General features: G+C 39.3%; 1 protein-coding gene across 1 annotated transcript; it reads left to right on the top strand.

The window, feature by feature from the left end:
* Positions 1–2,771: 2,771 nt before the first annotated feature.
* On the top strand, positions 2,772–24,823 carry LOC103769213 (structural maintenance of chromosomes protein 4-like; the record flags this gene model as incomplete). The annotated part of the gene is made up of 12 exons (XM_008936390.1): positions 2,772–2,925; positions 4,083–4,261; positions 4,876–5,067; positions 6,817–6,993; positions 19,232–19,396; positions 19,484–19,611; positions 20,193–20,333; positions 21,189–21,339; positions 22,010–22,174; positions 22,870–23,103; positions 23,652–23,837; positions 24,662–24,823. Coding segments are annotated over exons 1-12 (2,034 nt in total), but the record flags the coding sequence as incomplete, so codon positions are not given.
* Between the last annotated feature and the right edge of the window lie 232 nt (positions 24,824–25,055).

The following is a 25,055-nucleotide window of genomic DNA, read 5'->3' as shown; positions in this document are numbered from 1 at the left end:
CCTCCTCCTCGTCCCACCGCCACCTCAAGGGCCCTCCCCGACCAGGTGACACAGTCCGCTGGCGTCACTGCGTCGCCCGTTAATTATAAAACCATCATGTCCCCACAATTTTTATTTAACTTTTCTATTTTTTTTTAATAGCAGCGCCCGCTCCCGACCCCCTCAGCTCACAGCCAAGTTGCCGAGCAACCAAGCGCCGCCCACTGACCTACTTCTAAAATTAAGCTAAATCCTTTCCACGCCGTTCTGCTGCCACCCTCAACAGCGGCTGTCTCCCCTTCTCCTTTCCCTCCTCACACAAAAACAAAACCAACAACAACAACAAAAAAAAAAGAAAAGGCAGCGAGGGGATTTATTTCACGTTTGTGTGTGTGGTTTTTGTTTTTGTTTTTTTCCCCTCTCTATCCCCCCCAGCCCGTCCGCGCAGTAACGGAAAACAAGATGGCGCGGGAGCGGGGCTTTTCTCCCCGCGTTCAAACCGGCGGGAGGCCGGCCCCCTCCCTTCCCAGCATGCCCCGCGCTTTTTCTAACGAATTTCGGTTCGAGTTCGCAGTTTGGGCGCCATTTTCGAGTGTGGAAGTCGCCGAGCCGTAACGGGAGCTGGAGCCGCCCGCTCTGCCCGCAGCCAGCAGACTCCCTGAGGGCCGGGCACCGCCGGTCCTTGAAGGTACCAGCTCCGCGGGCAGCGCCAGGTAGCTCCGGGTAGGGTTTCGGGTAGAGAAGCCGGCGGTTCACCTGAAGGCAGGTGGAGTTCGGGGAGTTTTCCTCGCTGAGAGCGGGGCGGCGACGGCGTCCTCGGGGCGCTTCTCGGGTGGGGAGTGCTGAGTAGGAGGGCGGGAGGAAGCGGGCTCTGCTCCTCGCCTTATTTTTCCTCTTTCCTTCTCTCCCTGAGGGAAGGAAAGGTGATGGCAGCTCCTCTCTCCGGGCTCGGGAGATGGAGCGGGGGCTGCCCCGGCGAGGGCTGTTCCTGAGGGGTCCGGCCTGCCCTGTGGCTGCTCTATCCTAGGGCTTGGAGTGTCCGTCCTGGCTGGTGTTGGTCTGAGGAGCGGGGATGAGAAAGAATCTTCTGCAGCCCAAGGGAAAAAGGCAGATTTTCCCGCTGTGTCCTTACGGACCTCTGGGGACCATGAATCAGACCCACCTCGGACAGGGAAGTCTAGAGATGCGTTTCGGTAGCATAAAGGCCCTTTCTTAATCTGTTTACAAAGCAGGGATCCCTTTATCACTAGTTCTGCCTGCTCCTTTTATGCTTAAAGTATGAGAAATCTTAAGAAAGTCCATAATGACTTGGAAAGACCGTGACAAGGGTGCAGTTGGACTCCTTAGATTAATGGATGGATTAAAAAAAACCCAAATTTTTTCACCGGCGTAGGCTGTTGCTATCAATTTCATTGGCTGTTAATAACGAAGCTTTTCTGTCCATCTCTCACTCTTTTTTTGCCATCCCCGTAACAAAAACGGCACTTGGCAGGAGACGGTCAAGAGATGCTTTTAACAAACACCTTTGAGCTGACTTGGCAGAGGGGCTGGGCACGAATTTGTTAGATTTGTTAGAGAGTATGTGGCAGCTGATTTATCGCCATTTAAAAGCTGAGGTCAAGTAGTTATGCTTGTTCATTCCGTTGAAATAGCGGGGGGAGGAAGGGTTGGTAAGGTAAATAGGTCTATATTGCACAATTCTGTTGGAATGGAGCAGTTCTGGAAAAAAAAAAAGTAAGTCTGGTACTTTGAGAGGCTGTAATTGTCTGCGACAGCCATTGCGGAACACTTCTTAACAGGGGCATAGACTCAAATTGCCTTAAAATGAGTTCTTTCTCTCCTTTCCCCCCCCTCCCCCATTGTCCCAAATGAAGGACTCTCATGAGAGTGTGGGTTGGGGGTAGGTCTGAAAACGTAAAATGACTGGCACCAATTGTGAGATGACTTTCTAACCACGTCAGTTTTTTATCTTGTGAGAAGTAAACTTTCTCATGTCTGTTTTTCTGCGAACGAACCTCGCCACTTGCTGCGATTTAAACTCTTTGGGGAGAGTTTCGTTCCTTCAGTCGTCTTTCTTCTCATCGGTTGCTTTCTATTTATACTTTTTGGGAGCTGAGCTTAAGTGCCAGCTGATGGACTTTCGTAATGTTCCGTTCTCGATCAGTTATCATCACAGCTCGATTTAAGGTATTTTGTTTTGCTTTCTCTGTTAAATGTTGAATGCTGGCAACAGTGATGGTGTGATATTTTTCGAAATGAGCATGTCGATTTATGCCGTTTAAGAGCCAAGCCTTTGCTATAATTAGGCAGGTCTTTTTGTTTCTCAGTATATAGAATATATAGTCTGTGTGGACTGTTGAAAATGAAATAAGTGTCAGGTCTGAAACATGTCCGTAAAGAGTGCTTCCAGAAGAGTATAGGCTTATGGCTACTTGGTTTGTTATTGCGAATGTGGCTTTAACTCTTTTGCCCCCAGCATCACGGTGGCTTTCTCAGTGTAGTAACTGCACTGAAGGTAGATTCATGCTGCTCTTACAGATGAGGGCCAGCCCCTTGTTTTGGGGGGTACTGCATTTTAAAATATAGTTACGAGGCTGATGTTGAGGTTTTGTTTCACATTTGGATTTTGGTCTTTAAAATACCTCTAGGCTTTAGTTTCTATATTAGTCAAACATCTGGGCAAACATGTAGGTATATTCCTTAGGGGATTGTAGTTCAATGCTTAGATCATGGGGTTTTCTTGTTTATGTTAGCAAAGGAGCTAGATCCCTTTGGTAGTTTGATTGCTGAGAATGGAAGTGGAACAGCCAGCAAAGATGCCAAGCAAGAGCACCAAAACCTCCACAGCAGCTCCTCGGCAAGGCAGAGAGCCCTTAGAGGAGTCCACCACTGACATAGAAGTGGAAAACGAAGGTGACAGACAGCGTCGTGAAGCACCTCCACAAGGTAGGTCAGATATAGGGGTTCTGGTGGTGTGTGAACTTGATGATAGTGCCCGTTTAGCAACAACGTTCTGCTGAATTTACCAGCTGTTCCAGATAGGATTTGCTCTTTTCTCTTCTAGAGAGGAACATGAAAAACCTTGACTCCTGGCATATTTAAACTGCTTTTAAAACGGTAAAAGAGGGCTTGCAAAGAGTTAAAGTGTTTGGACCAGTGATTTAGTACAAGTGCAAAAGCAATTTGTAGACTTTCTCCTAATAAAGTCTATTTCGTATTCCTCATATGTAACATTGTACTTAAGACTGTGGTACAACAGCAGGATTTTTCAAATTTATATGCAGCCAATGGTATGGGATTTCTTGGAATGGAATAAATGTCAAGTTTATTTACTGAACTCTTAAAATGATTTGACTTTCTTTTTCACGGAGCAGTGTATTTTCTTGACTTGGGTTTTTGCTGAAAATGTCTGGGGGGAAAAGAGCAATGTGTCTCTGTTTAGGTGGCCAGATATGCAATTATTAAAGCAAGGTATTTAACAAATAGATTAACGTGTTGAAATTGGTGGCAAAAAAAACACTGTCCATTTGGAGGAAAAGTTGCTGGTGACTGTTGAAAAGCTGCTTTGCTTACAACTAGCTGATATCCAGGGGGCCAGTTTGTTTTCGTAACAAACTTCCTGTCTTTGCAGAGTAGCCGTGCTGTCATTACAGCTTTCAGAGCATTGTGCAGTGATCCCCAAATCTTGGGGAGTGACTTGTGAGCACTCTTGAAATGTGGCTTTGCACTTATTAATTAGAAAGACACTGCCTGTTTCAGATTTGTAGGCTTATTGTGACAGTTGTAGCTATTGTAATTGCAGAGTGACTATTAAAGTGTGTTAGAATAAGAATTACATAATGAAAGAACAAACTAGTGCATCGATGGGACATCATAAATATCTCTTTTTAAAGCTTCAGGTCATGGAAAGAAGACCTGAAGCTTTTTTAAGTAATATATTTTGTATTTAATTCCACTTAGTTCATTTGAATCATTACAGGGGGAAGTATTGGTTTGGTTCATATAGAAATGTTTGCTTTTCCAGTTGAACACTTTAAAAGGTGTCTAGTCATTGAGAGCTTATATATTTTTTTTTCTTTCTGTTTATTTTGGATGATTTTTAGCAGTCTCAGATGAGGTGCTTGATAATCGAAGTTTAGAAGAGATTTTGGGTAGCATCCCTCCTCCCCCACCTCCAGCAATGACCAACGAAGCTGGTGCTCCTCGTCTCATGATAACTCATATTGTAAACCAGAACTTCAAATCCTATGCAGGGGAGCAAACTTTGGGACCTTTTCATAAGGTATTTTTCTTTCACCTTAAGCATTTTTAAAGTGAAGGTAAGACTTTGCAGGGTGTTAGTATTCCTTCCTATGTTTTCATGTAAGCTTACTTCAAAATAACTGAAAAATATTTAAGTTTTAGAATTACTTATATAGCGATACTTTGAATTTTCATTATTAAGTAGTGGAGAAAACAGTTAAGTGCACTTTTAGATACTGTAGAATTTTAACTTTTTAGTAAACCGTAAACCAGCACACTTTTCTCTTTATTTCGTTTACTGGAGAACTTTCAGGGGTGTGTTTGAAGAATGAGAATATTATTTAGTGCCCACAAGAGACTTACGTGGCTAATCCTGAAACTTTTCCTGTGAACATACTTGCTAATGCAGTATTGCTTTAAGTTAACAAGTTAAAATTTAGGAAGCTGAGCTGAGGTGTGGTTTTTTGTTTTTTTTTTTTATTAAATAAGTTGTACTGCTTCACCTTTGGCAGTAAAAACACAGCTATCAAAGAGTTTGCAGTTTCATGCAGGAAGAGTAATTGTATTTTAAACACCTCACAAATGAAATGAGTGATGTGCACTGCCCAGGATCTATTTCCGTCTGAATATAACTTTTCTCCTTCTATTATGCAGCGGTTTTCATGTATTATTGGGCCAAATGGCAGCGGAAAGTCCAATGTCATTGATTCGATGCTTTTTGTATTTGGGTATCGAGCACAGAAAATCAGATCTAAAAAACTCTCTGTGCTGATCCATAATTCTGATGAACATGCAGACATCCAGAGTTGTTCTGTGGAAGTCCACTTCCAAAAGATCATTGACAAGGTATGTATGCTTCTACTCACAACAGGGGAGCCTTTTTTTTTTTTCCTTTAAGGATTTTAAAGCTTTTAATATTTCATCATTTTAGTTTAAGCTGAGAAAAACTTAATAGTGTGATTGGTTTACCTTCAGGATGTAAAACATCAATTCAAGGTTAATTAGCTCTAAAAATTCTCTTTTGAGTAATGCAGTTCCAGAAAATTTTTCTTAAATCTCTACTAATATTTTTAAGAAGGCTAATATCTGATACATGTCCATTTTAAAACTAGAGATATGTAACAGTAATTTTAAGAAGAGGTGGGGTTAGAGTTGTCATCTCACTTACCTCAAGAAAATAAAACTGATTTCTGAAATTAATAGGACCCCTAAAAAAATTCATAAGTCTGCTTGGACATGTTATATATCCTAAAATTTTTAATATGACAATATATATTAAGAAATCTATTTAAGCAAAACTTTGTAAACTAGTTAGAAACTACTTTCGTTTATCTAAATTTAGGAAAATATACGATGAATCTGAAACTTTCTTATTTACACTTCATACATGGTAAACATGCCTGCAATTTTAAATCAGATTTTTCATTAAAAATTCTGGACCTCATCCTACCACTATTTTTTTTTTTTTTTTTTTTTTTTTTTAACCTGATCTTTTGTGTGTACAAAATAGTGTTGGCAAATTTAAAAAAAAATAATTTTTTTTTTTGCCAAATCCTGTAGCAATAAACTTCTGGGCATTTTTGTTGATTTATTGCAATTACAGTGGAAGGAATTTTTCTCTTTATTTAAATTTAATTTTTTGTGCACACATTCTAGCTGAATATTAACTGCAGTTTGGGGTCAGTCAACATAGTGGGGAATGTATATTGAAATTTCAAATTGTGTTATTAAAAGGGCAATTTATACAGTCTTGGAACTTTTAAAAGACAGATTTTTTTTTATTATTATTTGACTTGCTATACAGACACTTTTTGCTTGTATTTATAATACCAGATTCAATAATTATTAATTTTATTTTTACTTGACTTGGTAGTAACATCCAGGAGCTAATTTAAAAAATCCTGCATGTACCAGATACCAGTTTGATTGTGCTTTTGTGGGTTAATCTGGGAAAGTGGGAGGTCAGTTTAAGTCTTTACAAGGAGCATGCATTAGTTTAAACTTTTAAAAGTATAGTATCAGCTTTATTTTAGTTGCTGCTTTGTAGGTACCTCTAAGCTCTCTTTTGAAGCTGATGATGTCGTATTTGTGAGTCTTTAATGTTTTGCTGTTTTATCTTCTACAGTTTCTCTTTAGAACTAGTCAGCTAAAAGTAACTCCTTTCCCTAGAACTATGAAAGAGTTTAAAATGCAAACAGCAGTTAAGTCATTCAGGACTTCCTAAACTTAAATATAAAGGGGTGCAATAGCACAGCCACTTTAAATTTGAAGTAGGCCTTTTCCTTTGTGATTTGAACCAGTGGTAAAGAGAATAAACTGAGTAGTTCCAAAGCAATAGTCTGTATTAGAGGTGGGAAAGGCATAACATGAAGGCCATTCAGTTTAAATTATTTAGGCTCTTTTTTGTCCAGTTCTCAAGGTGGCTTTTTTTTTTTTTGCAATACACTGCTTTAAGAAAATTCATCCTTCTGCTAGAGCCCAGAGTGCAGCTGACTTAAAACTTGAACAAGATAAAACTCTGTGCTTAATTGTGAAATAAGATGTAAGCCTGTAATATAGTAATTGTTCTTCTGGCTTTGTTTTTCCTCAAAACAGGAAGGAGATGATTACGAAGTCATTCCTAACAGCAATTTTTGTGTATCTAGAACTGCCTATAGAGATAATTCCTCTGTCTATCACATCAATGGAAAGAAAAAGACATTCAGAGATGTTGGTATTCTTCTTCGAAGCCATGGAATTGACCTGGACCATAATAGGTTCTTAATTTTACAGGTTGGTGTATGGAGAAAAAAAAAAAATTAAAAAAAAAAAAAAAAAATTTAAGTAAAGCTATATTTACAAGTTATAGTTACAAAAGATACTGTCATTGTTTTACGTCCTGTGTTTGAGGCCTTAAAGTACTTTAGCAGCACATCATGATTTGCACACTCTAACAAAGATGCGAATCATTATTTGCTGCTTCAGAAATTTAAGGAAGAGAAGCAGTTGAAGATACTAATATACATTTTTCTAGTAACAAATTTGTTCCTGACATGTGGATGAATAGAAGAGTTCTCATACTTGTTCCGCCCTAGCAGCACGTAAATATTGGTGTAGTAAAATAAACCTTAAACCCCAATATTATTGTGCTGCTTAAGCGTAGCAGAGATTCAGCAACTTGTTTATACTTTAGATAAAAGTGCATCAATATTAACTTAGATCTTAATGATTCCACTATTAACTTATTTATGCTTTTGTATATAGCCATGGTTTTACTGGACAAGTGTGTATGGAAAAATTACTCTGCATAAAAAACGAGTGCAAGAAAAAAAACACATGGAGTGTACTTTGTTTATCCCTGTAACAACTGTAGAGGACTCAAAGAATAGCAGGTTTATAGCCAATTCAAGCTCTGCTTTTAAATGCTATGGCTTACAACCCATACTGTAAAAATAATCATAGAATTTATCAATATAATATCACTTATATTCACATTTAACCTTAAAATTATAAGGATTGCTGGCATCTGTTTGCTATTTAAAAGACAGGCTGAAGACAACCACACTATTTTTTTTTTTTAATTTTTAAACAGTAATGGAGAACTTTGTGCCAAGCAGTCACTGAAAATGTAAATTGAATTAGGTACTTGATGGAAGTATTTAAATATTAATTCAGTTGAGCAACTATATCTGCAATTACCTGTAATTATTTTTCTACCATTACTAACAGGTCACAAATCTACTCTGAAGGATCATGGCCTAGAAAATTAGTGAACAGTGGGAGTCTACTGAGGTCTGAAATTTTTCAATAGAATTTATTTTAGGCCTGTTTCTGTCAAAGGAGCTTCCAGTTCCCCTCTAAAGGGAAAAAAAAATTTGAAGAAAAAAATTCTAGCTAGGTTGTTGTGCTTGCTTCACTTCCTCAAGCCTTTTCGAGCAGTCCTTTTTTACAGTTACACCCACAAAAAGAGGATATATCTGTTTTGTAGTCTCTATGCCAAGTAATTATTCCCTCCAACACTTCCTGCATTTTCTGTTTCAAGATGGAGTGACAGGTACCTCCAACAAAACGACTGTAGTAAAAATTCTTTTTTTATATACAGTTGTTCTGAAGTATCATTTTAGCAAAATTTCTAAAAGGGAGAGAATGCAGACGCAAAGATTAAGCAAGGCAGAAATTATGGGGCAGAGAGACATAAAGCTTAGGGTTAGAAGAAAGCCCTTTTACCTCTGGGAGGGGAAGAGAACATTTGGGAGGGAGTGTTGGTAAGATTTTTTTTTTTCCCCCCCCCCAGATGTGATTTGTTTTTCCCATTGTTTCCCAGGAAGTTATTAATGAGGAGAACATACCTTTTCCTAAAAGCTTGAGTTCCCTGCTTTCTACTTGTTCAATGGGAAAGAAGGTGGAGGTATAACCAATATTAAAGCATAAATCCATGGTTTCCACCATAAATTTTTTCTTTTGTTCCACTAGACCCTTTGTGGGTAATGTATTATAATGAACAGCAGAGGAAACTGCAGAGTTTTTTTTTGTTTCTTTAATCTTTCTGACTGAGGTAAGGTCCTTTCTCTTTGCACATAAAGTTTTGTGCCTTTCTAAAGCGAAATCTACTGATTCGGTGACTCAAAGTTGAGTACTTTCCAGTTGAGAAATGTAGCAAGATTTATCACCCAGCGACAGCAAAGCTTCAAACCCAGATACTACCAATTGCACTTGGAAGTAAATGAGACCCTGTCAGAAGGCTATGGCTCTGAACTGCCATCACAAGCATTGCCCTCTCTTCCCTAATATTTCTCTAATTAAGTTAAAGTTGAACAGATAGGTAACAAGTTTATTTAGATTTTTTTTGTTACAGCTAAACTAAAATAGGTTATCCTGAGTTTAACCTGATGGGAATTAATTTCTCATTTAAAATAAGCTATAAATCTCTGATTTTTTGACTATGTCAATAGGGTGTGATTAAAATATTTCACTTGTACTAAAAGACTTTGGAGGAAAAAATGTTAGTTAAGGATTATCAAATGCTAATTTTGCTTTGTGACAATATTTACTAGTAAGTGCTAAAGAAGAAGTTGTAAGAGAACATGTCCTACATGCAGCAACAGCTTTTAGGTACTTGATTATATCTTGCTAGCATATTTAGCATTACTCAATGCTTGCTTTTTAGGAAACTTTTGGTGTTTTTTTGTATTTCCCTACTTCACCCGCTAGTTTGCATTATCTTCCAGACATAGCAGATTCTAGTGCCTTAGACATAGCAGATTCTAGTGCCTTTCAGGATAAAATTCAAAAGCTTAGGCCAGACTGAATTTTGTAAAAGTTGGGTAGGGCATGATATAGACACTTCTGCTGATGCCATGCTAGAAATACTACTATCAAACTACTGATAACTTCTGTTTGTAACAACACAAGATACCTCTGGGAAACCAGAATATGTAAGACTGAGTAGTTCTAGAAGTGTTACAAATTCTGTGCCTGAACTAGCTAATTGAAAAAATTCTTGTTTAAAGACTTCTGGTTACTGTGGGATATTGCCAACATTTAACAGGAGGAGTTTGTCACTTCTGTGATCCTTAAGTTTTAACACTACAAATTTTGTGTGTTTAATAAATTGCTATATGCTTTTAGTACTTCAGGAATAGACAACTGCTCAGTGCATTTTTAATGAGCTTGCCACAGCCTGAAACTGCAACAGGAAAAAACGCATCTTGTCACTTAAAAAAAGCATGCTAAGCACTGTGGTAAAATTTAGGATCTTGCTGCAATTTTTCTTTTCCACATCTAATGTGCCAGCTTCAGTAAGTTGTAACTCTGTAAAGCACAACAAATAAAATGACTTTATGTTCTCCAAGGACATACGTGAAGCGCCAGCGCCTGTGCACAGAAAACCCACGTGGGTTCTGTGCTCCACCCGGGCTGGGCACAGGGAGGTAAGGATGTTGGTTCCTTGCAGTGATTCCCCCCAAACAGGTTAACCTCGAGGCCAGAAAAAAAACTTGGACTTAGTCCTGGCTGGTTTGCCTGTAAGGAATTATTAAATAAATGGGGAGCACTTGAAGGAACGCCGCTCTGGGATGTGGTGGGGTGGGCACATCTGGGGAGCAAAGCGAGCCACCTATTGTGGCTGCTGTTGGCTTTTGCAGGCCTTCAAGGTAAGAGACCTGTAGTTTGAAAGGGGAAGTGGAGTTCTGGAGCAGAGTCCCATTCAGTGACTTTGCAAATGAATATTGTAGAAACAGTAATAAATGGCATAGGCTTTGAATTAATTTTGTACTAAAGCACAGTTATCATGGGAGCAGAATTCTATCAGATGATTTCAACTTACTGCAGAAGCTACTTTCAATCAAACTGAAACTGTTTTAAGTACAATTTGTGCTAATTACTGTAGTATTTAAATGTATTTGATAGTCATAATTAAAATATTCTCATGTAATCTTGAGCAAGTATAAACAACTTCAGTGATTTGATATGTAACTGATTGAAATGGCTTTTTGTAATGCACTATGGTAAAATTAGGTTGCCAGAAAGGAAGTTCGGTTCAGTTTTTCACCTGCTGCTTTGTGGAAATAATGTAAGAGTTGCTCTTTCAGTGTGTTGGAGAGGAAATGAGGGAGAGCAGATTTTCTTCTTGCTTTGAGATAAGCCAGAAGTTCCCAATTGTTGAGGTCTGGGTTCCTGATGAGGCATATCAACATCCACTGAGTGGAGCACAAGCTGAAAGTCTCTACTGGGATTATAAATGGAGATCTCTGCTGCCAGCATTGGTGGTGAAGAGAAGTTTGTTCTAAAAGGTCAAGGACAGCTGAGCAGAAATGGTAGGAAGAATTAAAGCAAGTGTGATAATAGAATTAAATAAAACCAGATTCTTTGAATAAAACAGTGTGGAAAAATAGAAGCCTCCCACTGATTCATTGAGTACAGAATGAATTTCAGGGACTGTTGAAAACATTTATGCTACAGAGCAGTGGGAGATACGTCCGTGTGTTCATGTGCAGTTTCAGAATGAGTTCTCCAATACCAGAAAACATAAGCTGTCAATGCACATGATTTTTATTTGCCTTGTAACCAGAAAAATAGTTTATATGGAAAGTGGAGAAAAGCACTTTTCTAGGGGCAGCATGTATTTGAGACTGATCAATTAAATAATCCCATTAGAACATGCCAGTAATCTTAGATCTAACATTTTAGTTTGAGCTTGACAATAACGGACTTAGATTCCAAAGTGACTCTAGATTTGCACTTAATTTGTATTCTTGTATTAAATACAAGAATGTCCTTAAGAAAGCTTCTAAAATTAGACAGATGTGCAAACAGCTTGACAAAGGCTACTTTTAAATTATTTCCAGAATGCAGAGTGGTAGTTTTGTGCAAACAACTGTGTTGTATAACAGGCTCATTCTAAGTTTTTCCTCACTTTGGACAGTAGTGGTCTTGTGCATTTGTCTATGTGCATTTCTTACTTGACTTTATGCATTTCCCACCTGGCTTATAATGCTTTCCTTGGAAGGTGGAACATGAAGTTGAGTATTTGATACTTTCTCCTCTCCTGTATATTTGCCATCTGGTAGAACTGAAAGGTAGAAATGAGATAGCACTGTGTGAGCATTGAGTAATAGCAGCAATAACATGGGGAGAAAACCAAAACAAAGTCCCAAACAAAACCCTGTTGTGGTTTACTACAAGAGCTGCATTACAGTTGTGTTTCCAGGAGAAGAATAAAGTTACAGGAATATTGGTTATTTGCGTGCATAGCTTCCAATACTCTGTATGTGGGATTAGAATTCATAGTCCAGACTGCCTGAAAGGGGGGAAGTGTGGACACACTGTCAAAATAGAGTCAAATTGCAATTACCTTTCTGAAAAATTGCAGAAACAATTTAGCCACTTCTTTTTGCCATTCCTTACTGTATTCTTGCATAAAAAGTGGAAGCTATAATTTTGAAAAACAAAAAAAGCCAAGTGTGAGCACTGTCACACTAGTCAAGTATAAAAATAAAAAATGGTAGAAGTGTTGAAAACAGCACAAGTAGCATAAAGGGAGATGGAGAAACTCGTCTCATATTGCTGCCTAGTGGCTTATGTAAGATAGAAACCACAGTTTGGGTGTCTTTATATTATCAAGAAACTGATTACACAAAAAATCCGGGAAAAATTAATTCTGTAAGGCAGCCAGTGTAGAATTAAGTTTCTGCACCTGACAACTTGCAAGCTAGCACTTGCCAAGTGATAGGACTGGTTGACACTCGTTACTGCTTCTCTAATTTTGCTGCCTGTTGACTTGTGCAGCAGTTACAGGTTCTGTCAAATACACCTGTACAATTGGAGCTGCATCAGAGAAGAGCCTGAACCTCATCAGTAGTCATTTAGTGTCAGTGCTCAGAAATGGGGTTAGTATAGAAGTCAAAGGAAGGAAAAATAGTAACTGCTATTTCCCAAATTTAATGCTGGATTTTCTCTCTTGCACATCTCTGTATAAAGAACAGCTTTACAGTTAAACGCTGGCGCTGTTGTCATGTGGTTTCCCCTTTGGGCACATCCACGGTGCTGCTGGTTCCGTGCTGGCAGTGCAGAGCTGCTGTGTGCACTGGTTCTGGGCTCCTGCAGCTGGCTGGGGAAACAACTGCAAAGTCTCGTGTCCATGTTCCCCTTGCTCTGGGAGAAGTGCTTCGCTGCTTGAAAGAAATTGAGATGTAGCTGTTACATAGAACGAGATTAAAAATTCTAGACTACTTTTATTAAGAGAAGCTTGCCTGATGCCAGCTCAGCTCTGTTTAGCCTTCCATACTAAAAAGTTTAAGAACATAAATAGGGTTATAATTTGGATTGTTCAAGGTTGATTTACTTAATAGGACGAACAATAACAGATTTTGCCTGGCTACTACAATACACAAACCTTTGTGTTAGAGGTGACTGTTCCAACTGCAAGTGCAGATCTCTTGGCACTCTGGGTGTGCTGGCTACAGCTCAACTCTGCTTCAGTGCTTAAGGGACCAGTTCCACTGATCACCTGCCACACAGAAAGAAAACCAGATTGGTTGAAGTTCAGTGTGGTGTGAATTTTCCTAATAACTCAGCCTGTTTTGGGGAAAAATTGAGGTTTAAACCATTTTAATCTAAAACTCAGTGTTTTATTATATTACGTAGATGTATATACACATAAAAAAATATTTAAACGCATCACAAGACCATTAATCTTGTGATGCTCGAAGTTAAATGAAAGCCTGTTCTGACCACTGTCTACATGTGCATATCACGTAAATGAAACAGAATTATGAAATCTTGTAAAGTTGCAACTAATTTGTTGAGCCAGCTAACTGAGTAAGCAAATTGAATCTACGTATTGACAATATGGGGAAGTTACAAGTTTATTGCAGTTGTGGGGTTGGAGTAGAGTGCTGCTACCCAGCTGTCACTCAGACCATGGACTCATTAACAAAACTGCTGTTTCTGGGTGTTCAAAAAGCCTTCAAAGTTAGTATGTTATCAAAAGTATGCTACCCTTACACTGAAACCAATAAAATACTGTTGTGAATGTAAAAAAAAGCCACGATTATCTTAAAAATACTACATCTTATAGTCACACTAAAATTTTGTGATAGTTTAATGTAATATTGAAACAAAATCACCTGGTTTGACTATAACCCTGGCCAAGAGCTTTCTCTCCAAGTGCTGTAACACTTCTGTTAGAGGCAGGAACTGGAAATTGGACAGGTTGTAGTAGCTAGGCTTGTTTTACTTCACATTACTCCAAGTGCTGGTAGCCAAAGAACTCTTGAAATGCAGCAGAGTCACAGCTAGGAAGATATGATGTTTCTGCAGGAGGGGGTGCATCCAAATGTGGAAATGTGGGGAACCTTCTGAGAGGAGAATATCCAGGTTGTTATGGGAGATGCTCCTTGTTTGCAATAGGCTTCCTTTGCACAACTTCAAAAAATGAGAAGGGTTTCCTCCTGCCCGGCACCTCAAAGGTGTAAACAAAACAAAAAGCTTGTCTAATTTACCACTTTTGACAAAACGAGTGATTTTTTTTAAGCCTGGATTTGGTTGATAGAACACACTGAAGTGCCACAAAGGGTTCACAAGATTTCTAGTTCCAGTTGGAACAGCTGGAGTGGGAAGCTAAGACAAAAGAGGGTGTCTTGCTCTCCAAGGTAATGCCTCAGTGGTTTTCTCAGCTTTGTGGAAACACAGAGGAGGTTTTTCCAGTATATAATATTGCATCTTCTAGGCAGTATTTTCTCTCCAGCTATTCCTCATGAGTAAATCTGAGTATAAATTTCAGTTTAGATGTTCCATTGCTCTGCCTTTGAATTTAACTAGTGTTGGAGAGCTTCAGTACCAAAAACCTCTCCAAAACCTAAACCACAATAATTGCAAGAGAAAATTCCCCTCAAAACCCACCCAAACCACCCAGTACTCCCCCAGTGCATGGTACATTTCCATCTGTTGGATTCACAGCTACAAAATTCCCTTTTTACAATACGGGTTTCAATATGCCCATGCTTAACTGCTTCAAAAGTGTCCTTCATGTGGAGGATTTAATGCCCTAAAGTTAGTCCAGTTTGTGAGGTTGTACATGCTCATCTATCCCAAGGCTTTTAGCACGTCATTTTAAAGCTTCAGATTAAGACACTGCATATTAATTGAATAGCCAAAATCCTGGCAAATTGTTTTTTTACCTACTTGCTGCTGTAATTATTCTGTGGAATGCTAGCAAGGTAGAACTGCAGAAGCTGTATTAAGCTTAATTGACAAAACTCACAGTGTTGCAAGGCACTGCCTTCAAAAGTTAATTTTTTCCCCAGAATTTTCAGGACTGAAAAGAAGCAGTGATTGGTAAGCAAAATATAGGTTTTCCAGAAAAAAAAAAAAAAAATTTATAGTGCAGGCAAGTTTTTGCAACCAAAGAAAAAAACAGATTCTTTTCTTGTAAAGGGATTTGAGGTCACTGTTAGACAGCACAAATTGCCAACGACCAATTTATCACCATTTGAAGCTGGAAAACATCATTTTGGGGGTTAGTGCATGATGCTATGCAGACTCCTCCTCAGCTTTGGAGCTTGGGCTTCTGACCACAGACCCCACCCGATGTAAAGGGGCGTGGCTGGAACAAGATGCTGCTGGCAGCCCAGAGAACAGGCAGGAGTTACCTGTAGAAGTGAAAAGGAGAGTCCTGCCTCAAGACTTAGAGTGGTTAGAGTTGCATTTCGAGGAGGAGGTCAAAACTTTGCCTTATCGAGCAGTTTGATAACCTTGTTTAAAATTCCAATCTTTATATGCTGGAAAACGCTCAAAAGCCCTCTGTCTTGAGAGGATCAGCTGCTTTACAAATGAATGTGTAATTTTAGAGAAAACAGTGGTAACTCTCAAGAATGAGGTAATAGTTATGGGGTTTTCTTTTGAGAGCTACATGGGAGGTGAAATTGTTGCTCTTCACCAGTTTGGCCTAGGAAGCCAGACACAGCCGTGGCGTGTGGCTGCTGAGGACAGCTGCCTGCACGGTTGGATGTGCAGGTCTTGATGAGAGCTTTAGTCTCGAGCGAATCCAGATGTGTGCGTGCAGTGTAGACACTGAAGCTTGATGAATTGCGTCTATAATGGATGTTTGTCTATAATAGAAGTCATTATTAATGTACTTTAAATGTATAGCATTCTTAAATACTCCGGGGGTGCAGGTGTGACTTCTGAAAGGCATGGAGCTGGAGGTAGACCCTTGACTTCACAGCCTTGGAACATTAAACCAGTGATAGAACGTGCTGGTGTCACTGCTTCTGGCAGTTCATCAGACATCTTTATGGGCATCTACCTACAGCATCCTTGTGGGTTTGCACACAAGTAGTCCAGGCACTCCTGCCTAGCATGTCTTGTGGGGCTGTTCACCTGTCCTTCTGCTGACCCTCTGCTGAGCCACTGATTTCAAATGGTTAATTTTATTCCGAGCTATTCTTACACTGGTTTTTGAAGGCTTTTAAAATTCACTTGCTTTAAAGTTTTTGCTCATACACAATAGAAATTTAAATTTAGAAAGTAACTTGAACTTTGTGTGTTGAAAGAATTCCCTTCCTCAAGAGTTCAGCTCCGCAAAGGAAGGTGGAATCTCCAGCTTCCAAGTTTCTTGAAGTTATTCCTCACAGTTCTCACTAGAGGAATGGCTTTCAGATGAGAATGGCTCTTGCCCTTTTTTACAACTCTGTAGCTTGCTGTCAATCCAAGGTGTCTCATTTGCCACAGCAGTCAGTTAACTTTATGGGTTAGAAATTTCTCCCCAGGTAAACTTTTGTTCTCTATTAGAGTGTACCAGTAATTGCTTTCTGGGAACTAAGCTGAGGTGTCCTGTAGGAGCTGTTGTTTAGGTGGACGTTTGTTGTATGGTGTTGAGTTGCCTACCCCTGTTACAGAGCTCTGCCAGCATGCCCTTGAAGGTTTCAGCCTGATGAAGAAGACTTCACAGGCAATGCAGAGACTGAAATTGAGTCCGTAGTTCCATTCTTGCACTTAATGTAGAGCCTTCCCAAAATACTCAGTGGATATTTGATGCTTTTTCTTACACTGATGACTTCACTTTGGTGGATGTTGTGCTATCCCTTAGCTCTCTGCCACTGTCAGCAATGTCTTAGTCTTGACAGCCATTTTGATTGTCTTCTCAACTAAATAATTTTTGGTTTTTGGCACATTACTCCCTCCCCTCTCATGCCTTGGAGCTAGAAGAAGGTAAAAATGGAGGCAAATCATGACAGAGGTTTCCTGGCCCTTTCTGATACCCCCTCACTGTAGGTGTTACAGGTCTGTGATTACGTTTTCTTTGCAACAAATGGCTGCCTGCTGCTGCCTTAGTTTCACTTTCGAAAACGCTGTCCCTGTTTCAGAAGATTTTTTAAGAGATAAACGAGCAAGGTTGGGCTGGGTTTGTTTTATGTAACTCAAGTGATGGGTCAGGTAGTAATACACACAGTTAAAAAGTTAGGAAACTGCTGACTATCAGGTTGACAGCAGCAGTGAACTTGAGGGAGATACATGCAGTGGAGAAAGTTCTTAGACTTGATGCTCAGCACGTGAATTAAATATGTTTTCTGTGGTTGTTTTTTCTTGGATGTAAACAGAAGAATTAAAATACAGACTTAGGACAATTCCACAGAAATTTAGGAGGTCACCCAGTTTCCTGTTCACATGCAGTATCCTGCTGACTGACAGGTGGGTTTTGGTAGAGAAATCATACTTTTGTGGCAAGGGAGCAAATGTGTACTTGGAATTGTATATAATACAGCTGCAGTTCTTAGAGATGTAATTGTCTGCTGTTTTGAGAAGCATAAGAAATAAAAATAAGAGTTGGGTTGTTTTGGTTTGGGTGGGTTTTTTTTGTCTTGTCAAGCCTGCTGACACTTAAGAACAGAAATTACCAGAAAATAAACGCTTAGATGCATTTAACTTCTAAAATTTAAAAAAAAAATAAAGTCCCTCTTACACTGTGTTTTACTCTAACAAGGGAATTACAGACAAGAAAGACTTAGCTTAATAAATACTGATTCTTAATTTTCAAAATTTGCAAGACTTTCTCCATTCTCCTCAGCCAGTGTTTACCAAGTAGCAGAAAGCCCTTGAGCCACTAGGTGTCATTGTGTGCTGAGAATGTGGAATGAAACCACTTGGAGAAAGTTCTACTAACATACCTGATCCTCGGGTTCCTTACCAGGTTACAGGTCTGGTTTGCAGGTTGCCCAGAAATCCTCCTCTTCCTCAACCCCTGTGACTGTCCTGGTTCTCCAGCAGGCTCATTAACCACCCCTCCTTCCGTATCTTCTTGAGATGATCTTCCTCATCCATCCTCCTGCAGAGACCCGTCTGTCAGCTCAGGCTTGACAAGCAGCCAACAATGGCAGCAGAATTCTTAACTAGATTTTCACTCTGTGGATATAGACTTAGGCTTTTATTTTACATCCGTAGCTTGGGTACTGGAGTATAAATTATGTTTGTAAATCTTTTTCTAAAACAGAATTAAAACCTTCAATGCAGCTCGTTATTTCAAGTGTTTAAAAATGGGTCCCCAAGGCCAATGCTGGCGCTCTGCACTGCTGGCTGTTTGGCTCGCAAATAATTTGTCTCTTGTCAGGTACTGAACTAGCCGAATTTTTGAAGGATAGATAGTTTTTATTCAGTGTTCTCTTTATGTGATTTTTGCAGCATCTGTCATATCTATTCTTGCTCCAGATACTGTTTTAATATGTGTATATTCAATTTCATGTCTGCACTTCTGATATGTGACCATGTAATCTACAAAATATAATCTGTATTTTGAAATATTTGGTGCTACTGTGTTGTAGGCATAAAAGATTTTTTTTGTTGTTGGCTAATGAGAGCATCATTGTCTCAGTCTCCTTGCCATTGTCTCAGTTTAATCTTTTCTGATTCTCATTTTTAAAAGCAAATTGTTACTATTCAGCTTAATAATTTAAAGTTCATGCTGCACATAAAGGAAAATTAAATGAAGGAAGCTGCATACTTACAGAATGTTTTTCTTTTTCCAATAAGGAAGCCATAGTTGTGTGAATTACCAGCCCAGTTCATCCATCAGACATGATTTTATGGACCTTCTGTGTTCTAAAGAGAACCCTTCAGGGACTTCAATGCTGATTAAGCTGCCCTAAGACCATGGGGTGGTACCTGACCCAGAGTGTTGCTTTATTCTCTTCTTTTAGGCTGGGAAAATACATGTTCAATCTTTAGAGAAACGGAACAATGTTTAGACCCAAATGTTGGCTTCAGAAGAGATGCTGCTTCTCGTGCACATCGGCAGCACGCGCTCCTCGGAGGAAGCTGCTGTTCCTGGTGGTCTTTGTTTTCCCAAATATATCGCCACTGTGAATAGTCACTTTGGGTCACTGCATTATTTTGTTCTTTTTTTAATAATGCTAGAATATGGTCACACACCCACATTACAAAGATGTTTGTATTTCTTCAGAATTCTAATTCTTTCGCTTAGAAAAAAGAAAAAGAAAAATCAGGACAAGAAACCATCAAACTTTTCTTTTCCAAGGGGGAAGTTGAGCACATCTCTATGATGAAACCGAAAGGCCAGACTGAACAGGACGAAGGCATGCTTGAATATTTGGAAGACTTAATAGGATCTGCAAGGCTAAAAGATCCTATCCAAATTCTGTGTCGCAGGGTAGAGATTCTAAATGAGCAGAGAGGAGAAAAGGTGAGTTTTGTTTGAATTGTAAATAAAAGATACAAGCTTTCAGTGTTTCATTGCTAGAAAAGTCAGCTCTGACTCTGTTTTATCAAGTTAAATAGAGTTAAAATGGTAGAAAAAGAAAAGGATGCGTTGGAAGGGGACAAGAATAAAGCCATTGAATTTCTTCACTTGGAAAACAAAGTATTTAAAGAGAAGAATCATATCTGTCAATACTACATGTAAGTAATTCTCTGAAGTTTTGATTTGGCTCTAATGTGGTGGTGGGGGGTTGAACTGTGCTTCCTTGTCTCTTAATTAGAAATACTTTGCATTTCTTAGCAGCCCTATCCGTCCTTCAAAATTTATTGACTAGCATGTGGTTAGTGATTTTTATTTTAAATAATGAAGTTAAAAATTTTAGAGAAGAGACCATTTTCACAAGAGCCTTTAAAAAAAACCCAAAACAACAATGAAAAACCCTCCAAAAGGATCAACAGTGACAAAAATCGACCGAAAAACCTTCTTGCCAGCTTTATATAAAGTTAAATAGTCTGGCAAATGAATCTCTTACAGCTTTATACTTGAATTGAGAAAGGAGACCACTTAAAGACTTATTTTCATCTGAAGTGTCAAAATTGTTAGGTTTCCTTGCTGATTTGTATGATATTGGCGAGGGTACTCAAGAGCAATCATTACAATTTAGTACTTTACATAATCTCTTTGTTACATTTAAGATTGGAAATATATATTCATTATGAATGCCAGCTTTAGGGAAAAAAAAAGTGGTGTTTGGGAGGTTTGTGGCTTGTTTTTTTTCTAGCCATGACCTAAAGAAACGAATAAACGACATGGTGATGCAGAAAGAAAAAATTAATGAAGAAACAAAGGAGGTTAATGAGAAGAGTAGAAAACTTGCAGATGACATGAAAACCAAGAATAAAGCTTTGAAAGACCTTGAGAAGTAAGTACTTGAGGTACAGATTTGTAAGCTAAGAGGACTGTGGTTTCTGTGTTCTGCATGTGGGGTGTTTCAGAAGCAGCCATGGGAGTTGTATAGCAGGGGGAACACCTCAGAGAGCAGAATATTCAATAGCTGCATGGGAAGATGATCAAACGCAGCAAGCACAGATGGGGTTTTCAGTAGATCTTCCAGCAATATATTAAATTATCTAATGAGCAGACTCATTTATAGTAGACCTAAACATTCCTTGGCGTGGATTAACCAATCATTTATCAAATCAAAATTAAATGAAAAAATTCTCATTGATTTGATTTGGTTCTGCAGGTTACTACTCTTGGAGAAATCTAGGAAATACTCACTATTACAATATGAAAATGTCTGATTTTTAAAGCACATACTTGACTGTACAAAAAAATAATTTGAAGATTGAGGTTTTTAGATACTCAGGCATAATACATGGATTTTGGGTATTCTTCTGTGGTTTCCTTATGGTTTCCTTGTAAATTGTTCCCCTAAAATTGATTTGTCTGGGTGCTAATCTCCAATCCCGCTGCAATGTTTAGCTTCTTATCCTCTGAGATCATAGAAAGTTATTTGTGAGAGATGTGAATTATAGTTTCTATCACAGAAAAAAATAATCTGAAAATGTGTTTAATGCTGCTTTGTTAGTTGATCATTTTCTGATGGAATATCATTTCCCTGGGGAAAATACTGTGAGTATAGTACACACTGGATGTCGTTTCTTACAAAAAACAAGTAGTATTTGTTTAAATTCTGTGTGCTTACTTATGAAGCTAAACTCTACTGACATTATTTTATAGGGTATGAAATAGATTATTCTTTTCTTCCCTTTAGGAAAATCGGTAAAATTACAAAGTTCATAGAGGAAAATAAAGAAAAATTTACTGAGTTGGACTTGCAGGATGTTAAAGTAAGAGAGAATCTAAAACATACCAAAAGCAAGGCTAAAAAACTGGAGAAGCAACTTCAAAAGGACAAAGAAAAGGTAGTGTGGGCTGCAAAGCCCAGAGCTTTCCCGTTGCTTCCCTGCTCTGCTGGGAGCTCTGGGGGCTTGCAAAGCATTTTTCTGTCATCTTTACTGAGATTACAAGAATGTTGTGTGTTCTCACAATTACTAACTCTTCAAAACGTTTTCTTTGCAGTTTCCCTAGTTAACTTAATGATATACTTTACCAAGCTGGTCATTGCCAGCTGTTAGAGATCTTAAATGGGGCACTTCTAAGACTCAGCTGACAGTGCTGGGCCTTCTTAGCTAGACCAGGCCTTTCTCAAGAAAGGTTGGACCAGATGATCTTAGAGGTCGTTTCAAACCTGGTATTCTGTAATCAAATCCCTCTTTGGATCAAGAGTGGCCATCTGAAAGCAGGTATTTAAGAATTAAGCCTTATTGTGATTCAGAGACTTGAGTTCTGCAGAAAGCTGTGTTCTTTTACCTCCATGGCCTTGCATCCCTCTGGGTGGGCTCTAGAATCCAACAAGCCTTGCAGATAAAATCCCAGCCTCCTGCTAGCGCCACAGTCTGTCTTAGCCCACGAAGACACATGAGCATCGTCAGGGCTCATGCTTCCAGCTAGCACTTGAAAGGTGGGGTTTAAAAATCAGGCTGCTGTTTTGTTTTGGTGGGAGAGGAAGCTAAAAGTTTTTCCCTCACCCAGGTAGAAGAACTGGAAAAAGTGCCTGTCAATAGTGAAAAAGCTATCAGTGAAGCCACGTCTAAGATAGAACTCCTGGGCAAGGCGAAAGAGAAGGAGGAAGAGAAGCTGCAGCAGGTGATGGACAACCTTCGGGAGGAAACGCGAGGCCTGCAGGAAGAAAAAGAGGTTTGAACTGTCTTGACTCTGCACGCTTCCTGTGTGAGCTGCTGTACAGCTCTTACGGATGAAACCATCACAAGACAGTCGTAAAATGCTATTTTGTATGATAAATGCACTGCTTGTGTCAGCTCAGTAGAGCTCAACTGGGAAATGAGTTTGGAATTTTTTAATCAGAGCTAAATCGTTCTCCTTAAGTTGTCTGCTTTTTATAGTGATCGTGTGTCATCAAGTCTAGCATTCACATATAGGGGTGTCAGAGAACTCTACAATTCCATTATTTGGACATTTTCATCTTCTCCCCTCTAAATATGAAGCCAATATGTTGTTAAATAAACAGATTTTGAAATGGTTTGTTCTGAGCCTTTCACATCTGTGATCTGTCTCTGAATGAAATGACAACTGGCTGGTTATTGTTTGACAGTGACCAATTGGCATGAGCTGTTCATTCACTGAGCACCTGGAAGCTGGAAATTATCCTGGAAATCTGGGGGAGTTATTTTCTGTACTTGAAAACATTGTTTCTCTGTATGATCTGTAATTTAGCACAATGGATAGGGCTCCTCCCAGCTTTAAGTTGAAAAAAGATGCAAAGCTTGGGTGGAAATTAGAATCATAGAATCCTTTAGGTTGGAAGAGACCTTCGAGATCATCAAATCCAGACATCAAATTGTCCATTTGTCCATGGCTGTCCATTTTTGCAGAGCAAAGAGAAAGAGCTGATGGAGTTCAGTAAAGTGGTGAATGAAGCACGTTCAAAGATGGACATAGCCCAGTCGGAGCTGGAAATCTACCTCAGCCCTCACAACACTGCAGTGGCACGGTTGAACGAGACGAAGCAGGTGCTGGTGACTACGGCAGAAACTCTTAAGGAAAGGAAAGCTGCTATTAAAGATCTAGAAATAAAACTACCCCAAGCTGAACAGGAATTGAAGGAGGTGAGACTTGACTTTCATACATAACTTCTTTTGTTGCAACACAATGTTGTGACGCACAAGCCAAAGTTCCACTCTTCTTTTTCGCAACAGTTGTGGTGAAAAGAAATGAAAAACTGTCTCAAAATAACATTTTTAAACTGTATTCTAATACTTGGCTAACTGGTGATGTAAGCATTTGATTTCAGACTTGCTAGCACTGGAGTTAAATCCTATGTATCCCTGCAAGGAAATCAATCATAATGAGACACGTTAAAAGAAATAAATGGTTGTTTCTGAGGCTTCTTTGAATTTCACTTCTTGCTCCCACTGCCTTAGTCCCACTGCCTTACCCTAAGCCTGATTCACAAGTTCCTAAGCTGTCTTATTTGTATCCAAGTGTACTAAATACTAGCCAAAGTGTGTTCAAATGCCAGCCACTCTTCTGATAAATGTTTTCTGCTGCTTCTCAGTGGCTGGGTTCATCATCCATAGAACCATGTCTCTAAGACTCTCCAAATTCAGTTGTTACCATGAGCCTGTCTTCTAACTGTCTGTCTTCTACCCATTAGAAAAAGAATCAGCTTGAGAAACTGGGCAGAGAAGAACTGGGTACTAAGAATCTCGTTCGAAATCTGCGTCAAAAAGTAGAAGAAGCCAAAAGCTCGTTGGCACTCAGTCGCAATCGAGGAAGAGTGCTGGAGGCTCTGCTGCAGCAGAAGAAGTGTGGAAACATTCCTGGACTCTATGGAAGGCTGGTAAATTTTAAAAGGCTATTTTACTCTTAATCATCACAGGAACAGGGTGATGTTTCTGAAGCTGAGTGAAAAGTGGAATTCCCCACTTCCCTGGTGGTAGGAATTTGGACAGCAGAGTTGCAACTCTTTATTTTGCTTCAAAAGGTATAAAATTTGGGGATCTCCTTGTTATTTGTTGACTCTTGTTTTACTTGCATCCACGTCGAATCAAAAAGAGCAGTGTGGTTGTTTCAGAAGAGCAAGGAAAACATGTTGAGTGTTATCAGTTCTTTCCAAGTACTGTTGATTTTACTTCAGGTGCAGATTTTCAGAACATAGAGTTCTTCATTTCTTCTCTTTATTTTTTTACTAGCACCAAACAGTTCTTATCATAGCAAATGTAAAAGTGCTCGGTTTGTGTTCTGCAGTTTTCTTTTTCCCCACTTGTTTGTCCAAAGAGAAGTATCTCTGCTTAAATAAACTGAAAAAACAGTTTCCTGAAATGCTGCAGGAGAGAAGTTCATCTTGGTCTACAGAAAATAAATTGGTGTTACGACGTTGCTGTGCCAGCAGCACCCCTTTGGGAGCTCCAGGCAGATGAGTTTCTGCTGTGGGAACAAGCACGTTAAAAATACACAAACAGCAGTAGGCAGCAGCAGACAGATGTAGCATTATTTTGCAAATTCTAATTAAGGTTTAAGTTCTTTCACAGAAGATGATTTTGTAATTTGCTTTAAATGTCATTTTGTGTCAACCTTTTGTCCTCTATTTTTTAATACCAAGACAAAACATTGATGCTAAGCTAATCTGTGCCCTCCTGCCTCCCCCTGGCTCTCGATTCATAGGGAGATTTGGGAGCTATCAGTGAGAAGTATGATGTGGCCATTTCGTCGTCCTGCGGCGCCTTAGACAACATTGTTGTCGATACCATTGATACTGCACAAAAATGTGTGAATTTCTTAAAGGCCAAAGGAATTGGAGTTGCTACATTTATAGCCCTGGATAAAGTAAGTACCAGCTAAAATATAAACTGTTTTAATAGACTGTTGGTACTATAGAATGTGGCCAACAGGGCTAGGGCAGGGATCATCCACCTGGATTCGGCACTGGTGGGGCCACACCTCGAATCCTAGGGTCAGTTTTGAGCCACTCACTCCAAGAAGGACCTTGAGGGGCTGGAGCATGGCCAGAGAAGGGCAACAGAGCTGGGGAAGGGTCTAGAGACCGAATGTGGTGAGG

Source organism: Merops nubicus, unplaced genomic scaffold, assembly GCF_000691845.1.
Source record: "Merops nubicus isolate BGI_N331 unplaced genomic scaffold, ASM69184v1 scaffold47952, whole genome shotgun sequence".
Lineage (NCBI taxonomy): Eukaryota > Metazoa > Chordata > Aves > Coraciiformes > Meropidae > Merops > Merops nubicus.
This window is presented reverse-complemented; position numbering and strand designations above follow the sequence as displayed.